The 16,993-nt window shown below is 42.3% G+C and overlaps 1 protein-coding gene across 5 annotated transcripts in view; it reads right to left on the bottom strand.

The window, feature by feature from the left end:
* GPD1L (glycerol-3-phosphate dehydrogenase 1 like) overlaps positions 1 to 16,993 on the bottom strand; it is a 71,441-nt gene that overhangs the window by 31,079 nt on the left and 23,369 nt on the right. For all 5 annotated transcript variants that reach the window (XM_060109536.1, XM_060109533.1, XM_060109532.1 and 2 more), the window contains exons 3-4: positions 9,840 to 9,980; positions 8,259 to 8,397 (exon numbers count right to left, since the gene is read on the bottom strand). In XM_060109536.1, the coding sequence (XP_059965519.1) occupies positions 8,259 to 8,397; positions 9,840 to 9,980 (280 nt within the window). The remainder of the gene's footprint in view (positions 1 to 8,258; positions 8,398 to 9,839; positions 9,981 to 16,993) is intronic.

The raw sequence follows: 16,993 nt of genomic DNA, 5'->3' as shown, positions 1-16,993 counted from the left end.
CTCTCAGCAGAAACTCTACAAGCCAGAAGGGAGTGGCAGGACATACTTAAAGTGATGAAGGAGAAAAACCTGCAACCAAGATTACTCTACCCAGCAAGGATCTCATTCAGATTTGATGGAGAAATTAAAACCTTTACAGACAAGCAAAAGCTGAGAGAGTTCAGCACCACCAAACCAGCTTTACAACAAATGCTAAAGGAACTTCTCTAGGCAAGAAACACAACAGAAGGAAAAGAACTACAATAACGAACCCAAAACAATTAAGAAAATGGGAATAGGAACATACATATCAATAATTACCTTAAATGTAAATGGACTAAATGCTCCCACCAAAAGACACAGACTGGCTGAATGGATACAAAAACAAGACCCATATATATGCTGCCTACAAGAGACCCACTTCAGACCTAGAGACACATACAGACTGAAAGTAAGGGGATGGAAAAAGATATTCCATGCAAATGGAAACCAAAAGAAAGCTGGAGTAGCAATTCTCATATCAGACAAAATAGACTTTAAAATAAAGACTACTAGAAGAGACAAAGAAGGACACTACATAATGATCAAGGGATCAATCCAAGAAGAAGATATAACAATTGTAAATATTTATGCACCAAACATAGGAGCACCTCAATACATAAGGGAAATATTAACAGCCATAAAAGGAGAAATCGACAGTAACACAATCATAGTAGGGGACTTTAACACCCCACTTTCACCAATGGACAGGTCATCCAAAATGAAAATAAATAAGGAAACACAAGCTTTAAATGATACATTAAACAAGATGGACTTAATTGATATTTATAGGACATTCCATCCAAAAGCAACAGAATACACATTTTTCTCAAGTGCTCATGGAACATTCTCCAGGATAGATCATATCTTGGGTCACAAATCAAGCCTTGGTAAATTTAAGAAAATTGAAATTGTATCAAGTATCTTTTCCGACCACAATGCTATGAGACTAGATATCAATTACAGGAAAAGAGCTGTAAAACATACAAACACATGGAGGCTAAACAATACACTACTTAATAACGAAGTGATCACTGAAGAAATCAAAGAGGAAATTAAAAAATACCTAGAAACAAATGACAATGGAGACACGACGACCCAAAACCTATGGGATGCAGCAAAAGCAGTTCTAAGAGGGAAGTTTATGGCAATACAATCCCACCTTAAGAAACAGGAAATATCTCGAATAAACAACCTAACCTTGCACCTAAAGCAATTAGAGAAAGAAGAACAAAAACATCCCAAAGTTTGCAGAAGGAAAGAAATCATAAAAATCAGATCAGAAATAAATGAAAAAGAAATGAAGGAAACGATAGCAAAGATCAATAAAACTAAAAGCTGGTTCTTTGAGAAGATAAACAAAATTGATAAACCATTAGCCAGACTCATCAAGAAAAAAAGGGAGAAGACTCAAATCAATAGAATTAGAAATGAAAAAGGAGAGGTAACAACTGACACTGCAGAAATACAAAAGATCATGAGAGATTACTATAAGCAACTCTATGCCAATAAAATGGACAACCTGGAAGAAATGGACAAATTCTTAGAAATGCACAACCTGCCAAGACTGAATCAGGAAGAAATAGAAAATATGAACAGACCAATCACAAGCACTGAAATTGAAACTGTGATTAAAAATCTTCCAACAAACAAAAGCCCAGGACCAGATGGCTTCACAGGCGAATTCTATCAAGCATTTAGAGAAGAGCTAACACCTATCCTTCTCAAACTCTTCCAAAATATAGCAGAGGGAGGAACACTCCCAAACTCATTCTACGAGGCCACCATCACCTTGATACCAAAACCAGACAAGGATGTCACAAAGAAAGAAAACTACAGGCCAATATCACTGATGAACATAGATGCAAAAATCCTCAACAAAATACTAGCAAACAGAATCCAACAGCACATTAAAAGGATCATACACCATGATCAAGTGGGGTTTATTCCAGGAATGCAAGGATTCTTCAATATACGCAAATCAATCAATGTGATACACCATATTAACAAACTGAAGGAGAAAAACCATATGATCATCTCAATAGATGCAGAGAAAGCTTTTGACAAAATTCAACACCCATTTATGATAAAAACCCTGCAGAAAGTAGGCATAGAGGGAACTTTCCTCAACATAATAAAGGCCATATATGACAAACCCACAGCCAGCATCGTCCTCAATGGTGAAAAACTGAAACCATTTCCACTAAGATCAGGAACAAGACAAGGTTGCCCACTCTCACCACTCTTATTCAACATAGTTTTGGAAGTTTTAGCCACAGCAATCAGAGAAGAAAAGGAAATAAAAGGAATCCAAATGGGAAAAGAAGAAGTAAAGCTGTCACTGTTTGCAGATGACATGATACTGTACATAGAGAATCCTAAAGATGCTACCAGAAAACTACTAGAGCTAATCAATGAATTTGGTAAAGTTGCAGGATACAAAATTAATGCACAGAAATCTCTGGCATTCCTATATACTAATGATGAAAAATCTGAAAGTGAAATCAAGGAAACACTCCCATTTACCATTGCAACAAAAAGAATAAAATATCTAGGAATAAACCTACCTAAGGAGACAAAAGACCTGTATGCAGAAAATTATAAGACACTGATGAAAGAAATTAAAGATGATACAAATAGATGGAGAGATGTACCATGTTCTTGGATTGGAAGAATCAACATTGTGAAAATGACTCTACTACCCAAAGCAATCTACAGATTCAATGCAATACCTATCAAACTACCAATGGCATTTTTCACAGAACTAGAACAAAAAATTTCACAATTTGTATGGAAACACAAAAGACCCCGAATAGCCAAAGCAATCTTGAGAACGAAAAACGGAGCTGGAGGAATCAGGCTCCCTGACTTCAGACTATACTACAAAGCTACAGTAATCAAGACAGTATGGTACTGGCACAAAAACAGAAAGATAGATCAATGGAACAGGATAGAAAGCCCAGAGATAAACCCACGGACATATGGTCACCTTATCTTTGATAAAGGAGGCAGGAATGTACAGTGGAGAAAGGACAGTCTCTTCAATAAGTGGTGCTGGGAAAACTGGACAGGGACATGTAAAAGTATGAGATTAGATCACTCCCTAACACCATACACAAAAATTAGCTCAAAATGGATTAAAGACCTAAATGTAAGGCCAGACACTATCAAACTCCTAGAGGAAAACATAGGCAGAACACTCTATGACATAAATCACAGCAAGATCCTTTTTGACCCACCTCCTAGAGAAATGGAAATAAAGACAAAAATAAACACATGGGACCTAATGAAACTTAAAAGCTTTTGCACAGCAAAGGAAACCATAAACAAGACCAAAAGACAACCCTCAGAATGGGAGAAAATATTTGCAAATGAAGCAACTGACAAAGGATTAATCTCCAAAATTTATAAGCAGCTCATGCAGCTCAATAGCAAAAAAACAAACAACCCAATCCAAAAATGGGCAGAAGACCTAAATAGACATTTCTCCACAGAAGATATACAGACAGCCAACAAACACATGAAAGGATGCTCAACATCTTTACTCATTAGAGAAATGCAAATCAAAACTACAATGAGATATCATCTCACACCAGTCAGAATGGCCATCATCAAAAAATCTAGAAACAATAAATGCTGGAGAGGGTGTGGAAAAAAGGGAACACTCTTGCACTGCTGGTGGGAATGTGAATTGGTACAGCCACTATGGAGAACGGTATGGAGGTTCCTTAAAAAACTACAAATAGAACTACCATATGACCCAGCAATCCCACTACTGGGCATATACCCTGAGAAAACCATAATTCAAAAAGAGGCATGTACCAAAATGTTCATAGCAGCCCTATTTACAATAGCCCGGAGATGGAAACAACCTAAGTGTCCATCATCGGATGAATGGATAAAGAAGATGTGGCACATATATACAATGGAATATTACTCAGCCATAAAAAGAAATGAAATTGAGCTATTTGTAATGAGGTGGATGGACCTAGAGTCTGTCATACAGAGTGAAGTAAGTCAGAAAGAGAAAGACAAATACTGTATGCTGACACATATATATGGAATTTAAGAAAAAATGTCATCAAGAACATAGGGGTAAGACAGGAATAAAGACACAGACCTACTAGAGCATGGACTTGAGGATATGGGGAGGGGGAAGGGTAAGCTGTGACAAAGTGAAAGAGCGGCATGGACATATATACACTACCAAACGTAAGGTAGATAGCTAGTGGGAAGCAGCCGCATAGCACAGGGAGATCAGCTCAGTTCTTTGTGACCGCCTGGAGGGGTGGGATAGGGAGGGTGGGAGGGAGACGCAAAAGGGAGGGGATATGGGAACATATGTATATGTATAACTGATTAAATTTGTAAAATAAAAAAAAATTAAAAAAAAAAAAAAAAAAAAAAGAGTCACCTTGAAGAGGCTTCCACTGGCCAAAGATGTGATAATTTGAACATCAGTAATGATAATAAATGCAATGTATTTAAACCTAAAAAAAAAAAAAAAAAAAAAAAGAAAGCACTGACCGTATTATTATTACCAGTCATAAGCAGTGATGCAGCAAGCAGGGACCCATGGCATCTGGTCCAGAACAGGGAAGGCCCATCAGCCACGTGGAAGGGCTCCCCAAACTCAATATGAACTAAAAGACAGGAAAATCCCACTTCTCTTCCACACCAAGTTTTGGAGGTAATCAACCTATTTAATAAGACTCCTTCAAAACCCTCATCTCAGTCTGTAATTCCCTATTGTTTGTGTACCTAGAAGCTCCTTCTACATAGAAGGGGCTTATGAATCCTTGACATTTAGCATCATGACTGATACATAACAGACTTTGAACAATATTTGTGGGTTGGGTGGAAGTCTCGGAGTCTGCGAAGTCAGTCCCAAGAAGGGAGGGAGTTCTCACCACAAGGGGGTGCCGCAGTTCCCCATGCGCGTTAGTGTTTTTACCAGACACTGAAAACAATGCCATCTTCTTCCTCCTGCACAGAAGACTCAAGTGGACTAAGATTCCTGAATCTGTCATAATTAAAAATGAGTTGGCTGCTAATGTCATCAAGAAAGGAGACCTGGATAACCACAGCACAACGATCAAATCCGGAAAATTTAACGTTGACACAATTATCTAACTACAACCCATATTCAAATCTCCCCCATTACCCCAGTGTTGCCTTTATGGCAACCAGGATCCAGCCCAGGATCCTGCACTGCACTTAGTGGTCAGGTCTCTCTAGACTTCTTTAGCCTTTCAGTATCTTCTATGACACTGACATTTTTCAAGAGTGTGGACCAGTTGTTTTGTACCAATGTCCCTTCCTTTGGGCTTGTCTGATATTTCCTCACAATTAAATTCAGATAAAATAAGAAAAATTTTAAAATATCACTTTCCTGTTCTATCTTACTTTCAACAGTTAAGTTAATTTAATTCAGGTCACTCTTACCAGCCATGGACCAACCCACAGAGAAGGCAGTAGAAGCACTGGGTAAACAGAAGCCAGAGGAAGAGATGTAACTTCTGTGCATTTGTCTGTGTTACACACCAAAAAAGTCTAATGCACCCAACTGGGAGAAACAAGGCCAAGAGGCAGGTAAAAATCCTAGCTAAAATCTACAGGTTTTTTTTTTTTTTTTTTTTTTGGTTGCGTCAGGTCTTAGTTGTGGCACGCGGGACCTTTCGTTGCAGCGTGGGCTCTTTTGTTGTGGCTCACAGGCTTCTTTCTAGTTACGGTGTGCAGGTTTTCTCTCTCTAGTTGTGGTGCGTGGGCTCCAGGGAACGTGGGCTCTGTAGTTTGTGGCACACAGGCTCTCTCATTGAGGTGTGAGCTCAGTAGTTGTGGCACGTGGGCTTAGTTGCCCCCGGCATGTGGGATCTTAGTTCCCCAACCAGGGATCGAACCCGCATCCCCTGCATTGGAAGGTGGATTCTTTACCACTGGACCACCAGGGAAGTCCCTCAAATCTACAGTTTTGCATCAAGGATTGGAGAAGTCTCAACCCTATAGAACGTTTGGTGTAACCAGTCAATCCTAACCAACTGATTAGCAAATTGATTACTGGCAAATAGGATTGAGCTGGAACAACTAGTTAACAATTATTTTTGAAACATAAAAGTAATTACATAACAATTTGACAGGCTACATTAAAAGCATAGATGAATAAAAGAACTAACTATGAAAGAATAAAACCTATATACAGACTAGCATACATATGAAAATTTTTTTCTGGAAGGATACATGGGAACTGCTAACAGTGATTCTCTTTGGGAAGAGGGAATAGGTGGGAAATTACAATCTTAATTCTAATTTATACCTTCTCGTACTGTTTGAGTTTTCTTACCTGTGACTACATTGCTCTTGTAAATATCAACCTGGGTAATGTTATTATAGGTCATTTTGTTTTCTTCCTTTTACTATTTGTGATACCTCTCCTCTCCAAAATTATTGTTTCTCCCCCCCAAAAAAAATTTTTCTAAGTGCCCAGATAAATGGATTGTCAACAGAATGCAGCTATGAAGATGTATGCTGATAGAAGTAAATGAAACAATTATAAAAGAGTATATAACAACCACAGCCGTAAATAGTTTGCCACAAATAGAAAAAAATAATGAAATTTAAATGAAATTAAAAATGGTTTTTGTAAGTCAGAGAAAGACAAATATCATATGATACTGCTTATATGTAGAACCTAAAAAAAATGGTATGAATGAACTTATTTACAAAACAGAAATAGAGTCACAGACATAGAAAACAAACTTATGGTTACCATGGGGGAAAGCAGGGGGAGGGATAAATTAGGAGTTTGGGATTGACATATGCACACTACTACATATAAAACAGATAACTAATAAGGGCCTACATATAGAGCACTGGGAACTCTTCTCAATACTCTGTAATTACGTATATGGGAAAAGAATCTAAAAAAGAGTAGATATATGGATACGTATAACTGATTCACTTTGCTGTACAGCAGAAACTAACACAACACTGTAAATCAAGTATACTCCAATAAAAAATTAGAAGAAATTAAAAAAAAAATGGTTTTCTTTTGATTATCTCTATTTTCCACTGTAATCAGATAATGTCTGTACAATTCCAAATAAAAGAGAAAAAAAGAGAAAAAAAAAAAAGAAAGTGAAAATGTCCTAACTTACAGGCATGTATGAGAACCTTTCCCCATACATCCCATCTTACTCAAGACAGCCTGATCTTGCTCAGATGCTCAGAGCTTCCTTTAACAAAGCTGCCAAGGAGAAATGATTCACATTGCTGGTGTGTTTGACAAGAGTGGAAGTAAGTTCTGGAGTGGCAGACAAACTTAAATACACTTTTGCAAAGCACCTGCAAACCCAACAGTATTACTCTTCTATGATTCCTATAATATGGGCACTTGGGAATTCCAAAGCCCTTTTTAAAAGAAACAAAAATTTTCACAACACCAATGTGTAAGAGTAGAAAGAGCTTTCTGTTTCAAGAAACAAATATTTTCACAACACCAATGTGTAAGAGTAGAAAGAGCTTTCTGTTTCAAGAAACAGGAGACCCAAGTTCACGCCTGGGTTCTATATTAGCTGTGTGACCTTGGGGCAGGTACCTTACTCTCTGGGCCTTGGGCTTATTCATCTGAAAGTGGGGATCATTCCCATTAATTTCTAGATCTCCTTGGAATCTAATGAGGATCCAGATCCTGGCACTTGTGAGTAAAGAAAAGCTGGGTTTCCCTTATAAGAAGAGGTACCAGAGAACTTGCTTTCCCTGATCCCACCTCCCCACCCCCATGTAAGAAGGCAGCTGTCTGCAAGCCAGAAAGAGAGCCCTCATCATAGAAAAGTGTTGGTTAAACCTTAATCTTAGACTTTCTAGCCTTCAGAACTGTAAGAAATAAATTCCTGTTGTTTAGACAAAAAAAAAAGAAAAGAAAAGCTGGGTTTCTAAGGCCCCACCATGGATGTAACCACCTGCTTCTTGGTACAAGTACCCTTGTGTTTTTGTGTTTAACCTGGAAAATGCATTACTGGATCACAGCAGGTCAACATGGTCTCCTTGGCTTTACTTTCACTCCAGAGGTTACTGAAACACTTCAGTCCCACAGAATGGCCTCCTACATAAAATTCCCACCCCACTGAATGTCCACCCCAAGAATGTTAAGGGCAGGAGGGAAGAGTCCACTACAGAAAATTCCAGAAACAGAAAGTGTGCCTGTTAAGACACCCAATGTCCCTTCCCCAGGTGGCCCTCACCGATGGTGGTCTCGCAGAACTTCCCAGCGGCCACCTCATTGGCAATGTTGGCTCCCATCAACACGCTGATGTCAATGCCCATCTTCTCTCGGATGATGTCAGAAATGAGCTTCAGCCCCTCAGGACCCTCGTCTATGCCCTGCAAGGATGTCAGCAAGTTAGGGGAAAATGAACCACCAAGGCCAAGAGGCAGGAGATCATTGATTTATAGGTCATCTAGATTCAGACTTCCAATGGCATACGCAACTTGAAAAACCTCTCTTATTTACAACAGTAAACAGACATATTGTGTATGTACCGTTTAAAGAGTAAAACTAAATGAAAATGTAACCACCCAGGTTAAGAAAGAGAACATGAAGGACACCACTGAAGTCCCGTGTCTCTCCCCAAGTTCATCTTCCTTATTAGTGTTTCCTGGTCCCTGCCAGGGTGAAACCCTATCCTGAATGCTTTATGCCGTTCCTTTGCTTTTCTTGATCATTTTGCCACATAAAACTACACCTAAACAGTAAGTTATATCAGTATATTTTTGAAAACCTATAAATGAAACTGTACTGCTCACCTGTGTGCTGTTTTGTGCTATATTATTACTTTGGAGATTCACCCACACGGCTGCATGAATGCTCTGGTTCATTCCCATTTACTACTGTGTAGTATTCCACCATTCATCTGTCCATTCTATTGATGACTGACATTGAACTGTTTGCTTTCATAAACATTCACCTATGAACACTATGGAACACACTCTCTCACAGAGGGTTCTTCCCCTGACAGCCTGGGGAAGTTTATGGACTCATTCTCAGACTTCATATGCATAAAGCAAAATACATAAGATTACCCAGGAAGACAATTATACTGAAATATAGTTATCAAATGTTAAAAAAAAAATGTGACCAAGTAGTATGTGTATGTTATTAATGTAATTATAAAAAGATGTCACGGCAGGTATAATAATTACCATAATTTCCAAGTAGTGTTGAGCATAAATGATACTTTGAGATATCTGAAGCCACTGTAAAGTGATACGAAAATACCTGTAATTTCTATTATCACAGGGTCAAGGTCCTGCTAGTACTACTGTCATTGAAACTCTGGCCTGTGGCCTTCACTCATAAGCGAAGGAAACACTTGTTTCAGTTAGAGGTTAAAATGAATAAAAATGCAATTCCGCTCCCACATTTAGGTCCATGAACTCTTGAATTCTATCTGTGGACCACTGTGGGTGGTTTGTGGACTTCTGGTTAAAAACTCTCTTTCGGGAATAAACCCAGAATTGGGAAGTAAAGATGATTAATTTCCCAGCGAATGCAAACCATGCAAGATTTCCAGAGCTGGTGGTTCTTTCTTTGGGGGACCCCACTCTCGCGCCCCCCACCCCTGCGAACCCTCTCTATGTAGAAAGCAGCCCCTCCTAAATGTGAGAGGAGCAAGGCTCGTGGACAGCGTGGTTTTGATTCTCTTCCGGGCATCTTTAAAAAAACAAGTCCAAACCAGCCATAACTTCCCTTCAGCTCCTTATCTCCAAGAGGTGAAAGAGGAAAGGAAGTTCCCAGTAACTGGCGTGCAGCAAGGGCCCGTCACCTTGATGAGGGTGATGCCCAGCGCGTCCTTGGGCACCCTCCCTGTGATCTCTTCGCAGATCCGGTGGATGAACTGGTGGGGGATGACAAACACAAGCAGGTCTGCGTCCTGCACAGCCTCGCTGAGGTTCGCAACAGCAACCTGCGAGGGCGAGGGGGACACGGTTACTCCCAGTCCGAAACACATCTCTCCACGCGCTGACCAGGCATCAGATGCCTCCGCTGTGCAGACTGACAGTCAAATCAGAGCTGTGTTTGCGCTGCCTTCCCCACTCGGGACGTGCAGACGTGCATCTGAGGCCAGCAGGGTCCTGCCTCTGCTGCTTACCAGCTGGGTGAGTGCCCTACCCTCTCCCCACCTCGGTCCCCTCCCCTGTAAAAGGCCGTCATAACCATCCTGTGCGGGTGGTTCTCTGTTGCTCTCCCACCTACCCCCACCCCACTCCCCCGCATCCATTTCTACCATTCTTTGCCCCACTCTCTCCCCAGGAGGCTGCACTCTGTGGGCTGTTTCCCCAGGCGCCCTTGCTCTCTGGCTTCCAGGTGGCTTCAGCCCAAGGAGGGCACTGTCGGGGGCTCCAAGGTGGGAGGAGAGACAGGCAGGGTGTTGACTTGCTCCTGGGGCCACTCCTACTCGGCTCGCAGGGGTGCTGGCCTGGCTTCCTTCTACAGCTCCACCTCCTGACCTGGTCTGAGGCAGCCCCTCTTCTGCGTCTCTAAGCTCTGGTGGGGCCGGTGGAGTGACACTGGTCTGTCCCCTTACCCTTTCAGGGGTGGCCATGGCTTTCTGCTGCTGCTAATCTCTGGACACTTCACCGAGCCCTTCTGGTTCTCTCGACTCCGCCCACACCTCTGTCAACAGTCCTATGCTAAGCTCTCCTATGTAAGCACTTCGAGAGCACTCTTGTGAAAAATAAATGACATAGAACAGAGTCTGGCACCTGGTAGGCACTCAATAAATGTCAGCTATTATGATGATTTCTTCCCTTCAGATAAGTACAAAGATGGGTTTTAAAATTTAACATGGGGACATACACACACACACCCCCCCAGAGGCAGAGGTGAGGCCACCGAGTGAGGACACAGGGGCATGTGGTCTCTATCAGAGACTGCCTGTTGTTGCCCAACGTCTGTTCTCCCCCTTCTTCCTCAGCAAGAGAACCCCCAGTTTAGGGTGAGACTCATAACTGCCAGGAAAGAAGGCTACATCTCTAACCTCCCTTGCAGCTAGGTGCCCTGTGTGACTAAGTTCTGACCAATAAGGTGTAAATGGAAGTGTTGCGTGTGACTTCCAGGAAATGCCTTTGAAGGCCTTTCTTCCTCCTTTGGCCAGAGGGAATGTGACGAGATGGCTGGAATTCAGGCAGCCATCTTGGACCATGAGGAGGAAAGCAAATGCTGAGATGGCAAAACAGAGTCCCTGACATCATGATGCATCATCACGACAAACATGGTTTTTCTTTTTTTTGAAAAGTATATAACAGATTTCTTTTTTATTTACAATCAAGTTCTGTTGGGCAACAAAATTAAATAAATAAAAGATGTGATGAACGTCTTTTATCTAAGAGAAAAAAAGGACAAACGTTTGCTTAGGTCACTGTTATTTTAGGTTTTCTTTTCTTTTTCCTTTATTTATTTTTAATTTTTTTATTTTTTGGCTGTGCCGCATGGCATGTGGGATCTTAGTTCCCCAACCACGGATCGAACCCGTGCCCCATGCAGTGGAAGTGTGGGGTCTTAACCACTGGACCGCCAGGGAAGTCCCTATTTTAGGCTTTCTGTCGTATGTACCTGAACCTAACTGAAACTGACATAGTTCCCATTAAGCACTCCTGGTTCCCCAAATGAAGGGAACTGGATGCAGAATCTTCCCTGAGGAAGTGCTATCTGCCACAGGAACATCATTCAGAATGGATAAGCCTCCTAGGAAATCTAGTTTGGGAGTTGTGATGGAGATGCCAACTGCTTGACAAAACTTCTTCTCCCCTTTCTCCATAAACACAGAGCTGCAAGCTGGTCACTGGTCACCTAGCTCAGGACTGCATTTCCCACCAGCCCTTGCAGTTACACAAGGCCAAGGACCAAGTTCTCATCAACAGAATGTGAGACGGAGCAGTGCACACCACTTAAGGCCCAGAGCCCTTACAACAGTGGCTGCTTCCTCCACACTTTCCCTTCCTACTTTTGTGCTAGTTGACAACCTAGATCTAGGAGATGGCACAGAAATGATGAAGAAAGATGGGACCAAGAACAATGGTGTGAAGCAAAGCTGCTAGACCACTATTACGTGAGAGGGAAATAAATCCCTTTGTCCTTTAAAAGTCACATTATTATCTCTCCTTACAGCTTAGTCTAGCCTATTAACTAACATGTGCAAGAGTTACTCCCTCACTGAAAAAATTCCCCAAGGGAATCTACCTGGCATTACTTCACTTCCTCCTCCCTTTGGCTGGTATGCAAGACCTGTCATTTACCGCCCAGCCTTCATTCCCCTTCTTTCTAGCAAAAGTGCCTCTAGATTTCATTTCAAAAGCTACTGCTTCCCCATTTTACCATGCAATTTGGGTGGAATGGGCCCCTCCCCTGCTCCATGGATGGTCCTTAAGTTGTTCAAGCCAATGGGCACATAAAACAATAGGAGCCAATGTTTGCTGGAGCTTCTGAGGAACAGTTGCTTCCTTATACTTCTGCAACAGCTATTGGGTCTTTGCTTGAAAGGTATGGGATGACAGTGCAAGGTCTGGAACAGCTACAACCATTTTACAAATGTGAGGGGCAGAACCTAGACCTGCCAAGGGGCTCCCATGTGAATGAAGGCAGAGCAGAGAAACAGAGGAAAACAGGGCCTCAGTGACATCACTTAAGCCACTGTTTCAGACCGCACCTGAAACCGGCCCTACCCGAATTTTTAGTCATATAACCCAAAACATCAGCTTAAGCTGATCTGAATGGCAACAAAGTCGTTCCCCATAGAGCAGATCACAACCCGGAGCTTAGCACTTCTCCCTCCTTATTCATACCCCCAAAGGCTGGGGGAAACCTGCCTTCCTCTTCAAAGGGGCTTCTTCAGGTTGGTAATCTAGGCTGGATAGCAAGGACTCATCACCAAAACTCTACCTGCCTATTAGTTCCCTGGCATCTGGAGATTTTACCTCCTCCAAAAAAGCAGTTACTTATTCTATTCCATTAGCCCCGATGCCAACATACAATGGCTCTGCTTGTCCCTGATTGGCAAGGCTCATTATGTTCTTACACATTCCCTGTGGTCCCAGCCAGAAGCACCAGCCTTTATAAGACTTCTGACTGCCCACTCCCCCTTGGGTTACTAGCCTTACTTACGCAGGGACTTCTGCTCTTGACCCCCTTCTCATATGGCCACCTAAATTTTAATGAAAACCCTTCTACCTGTTGTTTCTCCTCTTCCCCACCCACCTACACACACACACACACACGCGCGCGCGCGCCCTTTCCATCTCTTCAGGGTACTTCCCTGACATGGTGAGATAGAAAAGACATCAGAACCAGAGAAAAGATGGAAAAGATGTATGTTTGTGTCCCATGTTTGCAACTTATCAGCTGTGGGACCTGGACAGATGACTCCTGTTCACTGACCTGTCACCCCGCCTACAGAATGGGGATAAAAATCACCTTTCCTAACAGCTATTTCACAGAGCACTTTCAAATTAATATAAGTAACAGCACTCTGCAGTGATATGAAACAAGTGAAAGAGATTACTTATCAGAAAAATCTACCTGCCTCCTATAAATTCTTAACCTTTAAGGCATCAGCCCATCCCTATGTCCCCTGTTACAAAATATTCCCATGGAAGCTGCCAGAGGGCCCAGGATTTCTTCCTGTCTCTTACATTTCCTTTCTCAACAAATCAAAGAACTTGTGGCTGGTTGGGTGTGACGGGTCTCTGGGACAATATGCCTGGGGGCTCACTCAGCCTGGACTGATGTCCTTCCATTGTCCTTGACCTTGCCCAAGTGCTTAGGGTTTAACCCACAGAAGCAACCTGTAAGCAGAGCTGCATTTGTGTGGTGCACACGGCCCGTGATTCCTGTTACACAGCACCAAAATGAGCTCTCCTCAACGAACACAGTAAATCAAACACCCTCTTTCAGAATTAAAGCTTTAGCTAAGCCTCTATCTTATCTTTTACCCTGAATCAAATCGACACTGCTTTGGAAACGATGACCTATTTCATGGGTCACCTGCCAAAATCTTCTGGAGGGTATCCACCATTAAAGATCCTGAAATGTGTTGGAAAAGACAGCTCAGAAGAAAAGGGCTTGCCTTTCATTGGCAAGGAGGACAGGTAATCAAATCAGAACAAAGGCATCATGGCTGGTCCGCTCGATGCCAGGAATCCAGGGCTCTTGGTCCAAGTTAATAAAGAAACTAAATAATAATTAAAATCATTTAAAACAGAGCCAGTAAAGTCTGTGGGCCAAGCCTGAAGGTTCTTTTGTTTCCCCCTGGATTAGCTATCACTGTGCAGTGTGTGGGCATCTTGACCCAGTTCTACCACCAGTTAGCTAACTGGACACCACAGGCAAATCGCCTACATTCTTCAGGGAATAAGCATTTAGGTTAAACACAACAGCATGAGTAATACACAGAGCAAAGTACAGCTGGCACACAGTAGGGGTTCAAACATATTGTGGTTTCCTCCTGTTCTCCTGACCTCAACTTAGGCCAAGATTGTAGGTGAAATTCACATCCTTGGCTCTACACTCAGAAAAATGATCCTCAGGTACAGATGACCTTAACTGATGATTCTTATATAAATACACCAGCGTGGTAAGTGAGCTTGCTTCTGGGGGGAAAAAAGGAAGGTGCTAACCCCCTGAATTCCACAATACTATACGAGTAATATAAACTTATTATGTAGACCAGTGGTGTCCAAACTGTGGTTCCTCAACCAACAGCATCACCATCACCCAGGAAATCCTCAGAAATGCAAATGCCTGGGCCTCCCCTGAGACCCAGTGAATCAGAAACTCTAGGGGTGGATCCAGTGATCCCTGTTAAATTCTCCAAGTGGTTCTGAGGAACACTTAGGTTTGAGAAGCACCAGTGAAGATGAATCCTCCAATGAAAATGAGAAAGCTAAACTCAGGCAGGAAAGAGTTAACAATGAAGCTCCTACTGAACTGATATTCTATTTCCAAAAGGCTTTAAGCCAAAATTAATAGATATACTCACAACCCTACTACCCAAGTCAGTGGTCATTTTTTTTTTTTTTTTTTTTTAATTATCTTGGCCTAACCCTCCATCCCACAGGACACCACCGAAAGCACTGAAACAGAACCCTCCAGCCTGGTTAGTTCTCCCTTACCACCTCTGCTGTCCCTGGCACTAAGCCAAACCACAAATAACGCCTGGCACTATTCCAGGCACTGAGGAAACATCAGTGAATGCAGGCCTATGTAAGGAACCAAATCCAGAGAGTTAGTAACAAAGAAAAATATCTAAATTGGATTTCAAAACTTCAAATTTTTTGGACTTCCCTGGTGGCGCAGTGGTTAAGAATCCACTTGCCAATGCAGGGGACACGGGTTTGAGCCCTGGTCCGGGAAGATCCCACATACCACGGAGCAACTAAGCCCGTGTGCCACAACTACTGAGCCTGCACTCTAGAGCCCGCAAGCCACAACTACTGAGTCCGCGTGCCACAACTACTGAAGCCCACGCACCTAGAGCCCGTGCACCGCAACGAAGAGTAGCCCCCGCTCACTGCAACTAGAGAAAGCCCACACGCAGCAATGAAGACCCAATGCAGCCACAAAATGAAGTTTAAAAATGATATCAAAACTTAAAATTTTTACGCTTCAAAGGATACCATCGAGAAAGTGAAAACTCACAGAATGGGAGAATATACTTCCAAACTATGTAGCTGAAAATGGATTTTTATCTAAGAAAGAATTCTTACAACTCAGTAATAAAAAAACACCCAATTTTTTTAAATGGACAAAAGATCTGAATAAACATTTTAGATATATAAGATATACAAATGGTATATTGTTTTATATTTTTCAGATATAAAAGATATACAAATGTCCAATAAGCACATGAAAAGATGATCAACATCATTAACCATCAGGCAAATGAAAATCAAAACCACAATGAGGGGCTTCCCTGGTGGCACAGTGGTTGAAAGTCTGCCTGCCGATGCAGGGGACGCGGGTTCGTGCCCCGGTCCGGGAAGATCCCACATGTCGCGGAGCAGCTGGGCCCGTGAGCCATGGCCGCTGAGCCTGCGCGTCTGGAGCCTGTGCTCCGCAACGGGAGAGGCCACAACAGTGAGAGGGCCCCATACCGCAAAAAAAAAAAAAAAAAAAAAACCACAATGAGATACCATTTCATACCCACTAGGATGGCTGGGATCAAAAAGTTAGATAATAACAAGTGTTGGTGAGGATGTGGAGAAATTGAAACCATCACACACAGCTGGTGGGAATAAGTATAATGGTGCAGCCACTTTAGAAAACAGTCTGGCCAGTTGCTCAAAAAGTTAAACAGTTACCATAAGACCCAGCAACTGTACTCCTAGGTATATACTCAAAAAGAACACTTTACACAAATGTTCCCAGCAATACCATTCATAATAGCCAAAAAGTGGGAACCAAAATGTCCACCAACCGATGAATGGATAAACAAAATATGGTACACCCATAAAATAGAGTATTAGTCAGCCATAAAAAGGAATGAAGTACTGATGCAGGGTACAACGTGGATAACCTTGAAAACATTATGCTAAGTGAAAGAAGCCAGTCACAGAAGATGATGTATTGTATGGTGCCATTTACATGAAATGTCCACAACAGACAAATCTAGAGACAGAAAGTAGATTAGTGGTTGTTTAGGGCTGGGAACAGGAGGAAATAGGAGGTGACTGCTAAAGGGCATGAGGTTTCTTTTTTTTTTTCTTTTTTTTTTTTTTTGCGGTACGCGGGGCTCTCACTGTTGTGGCCTCTCCCATTGTGGAGCACAGGCTCCGGACGCGCAGGCTCAGCGGCCATGGCTCACGGGCCTAGCCGCTCCGCGGCATGTGGGATCTTCTTGGACCGGGGCACGAACCCATGTCCCGTGCATCGGCAGGTGGACTCTCAACCGCTGCGCCACCAGGGAAGCCCTGAGGTTTCTTT

The sequence above is a fragment of the Mesoplodon densirostris genome, chromosome 10, assembly GCF_025265405.1.
Source record: "Mesoplodon densirostris isolate mMesDen1 chromosome 10, mMesDen1 primary haplotype, whole genome shotgun sequence".
NCBI lineage: Eukaryota > Metazoa > Chordata > Mammalia > Artiodactyla > Ziphiidae > Mesoplodon > Mesoplodon densirostris.
Note: the sequence above shows the minus strand (reverse complement) of the source record. Positions and strands in the feature narration are given on the sequence as shown.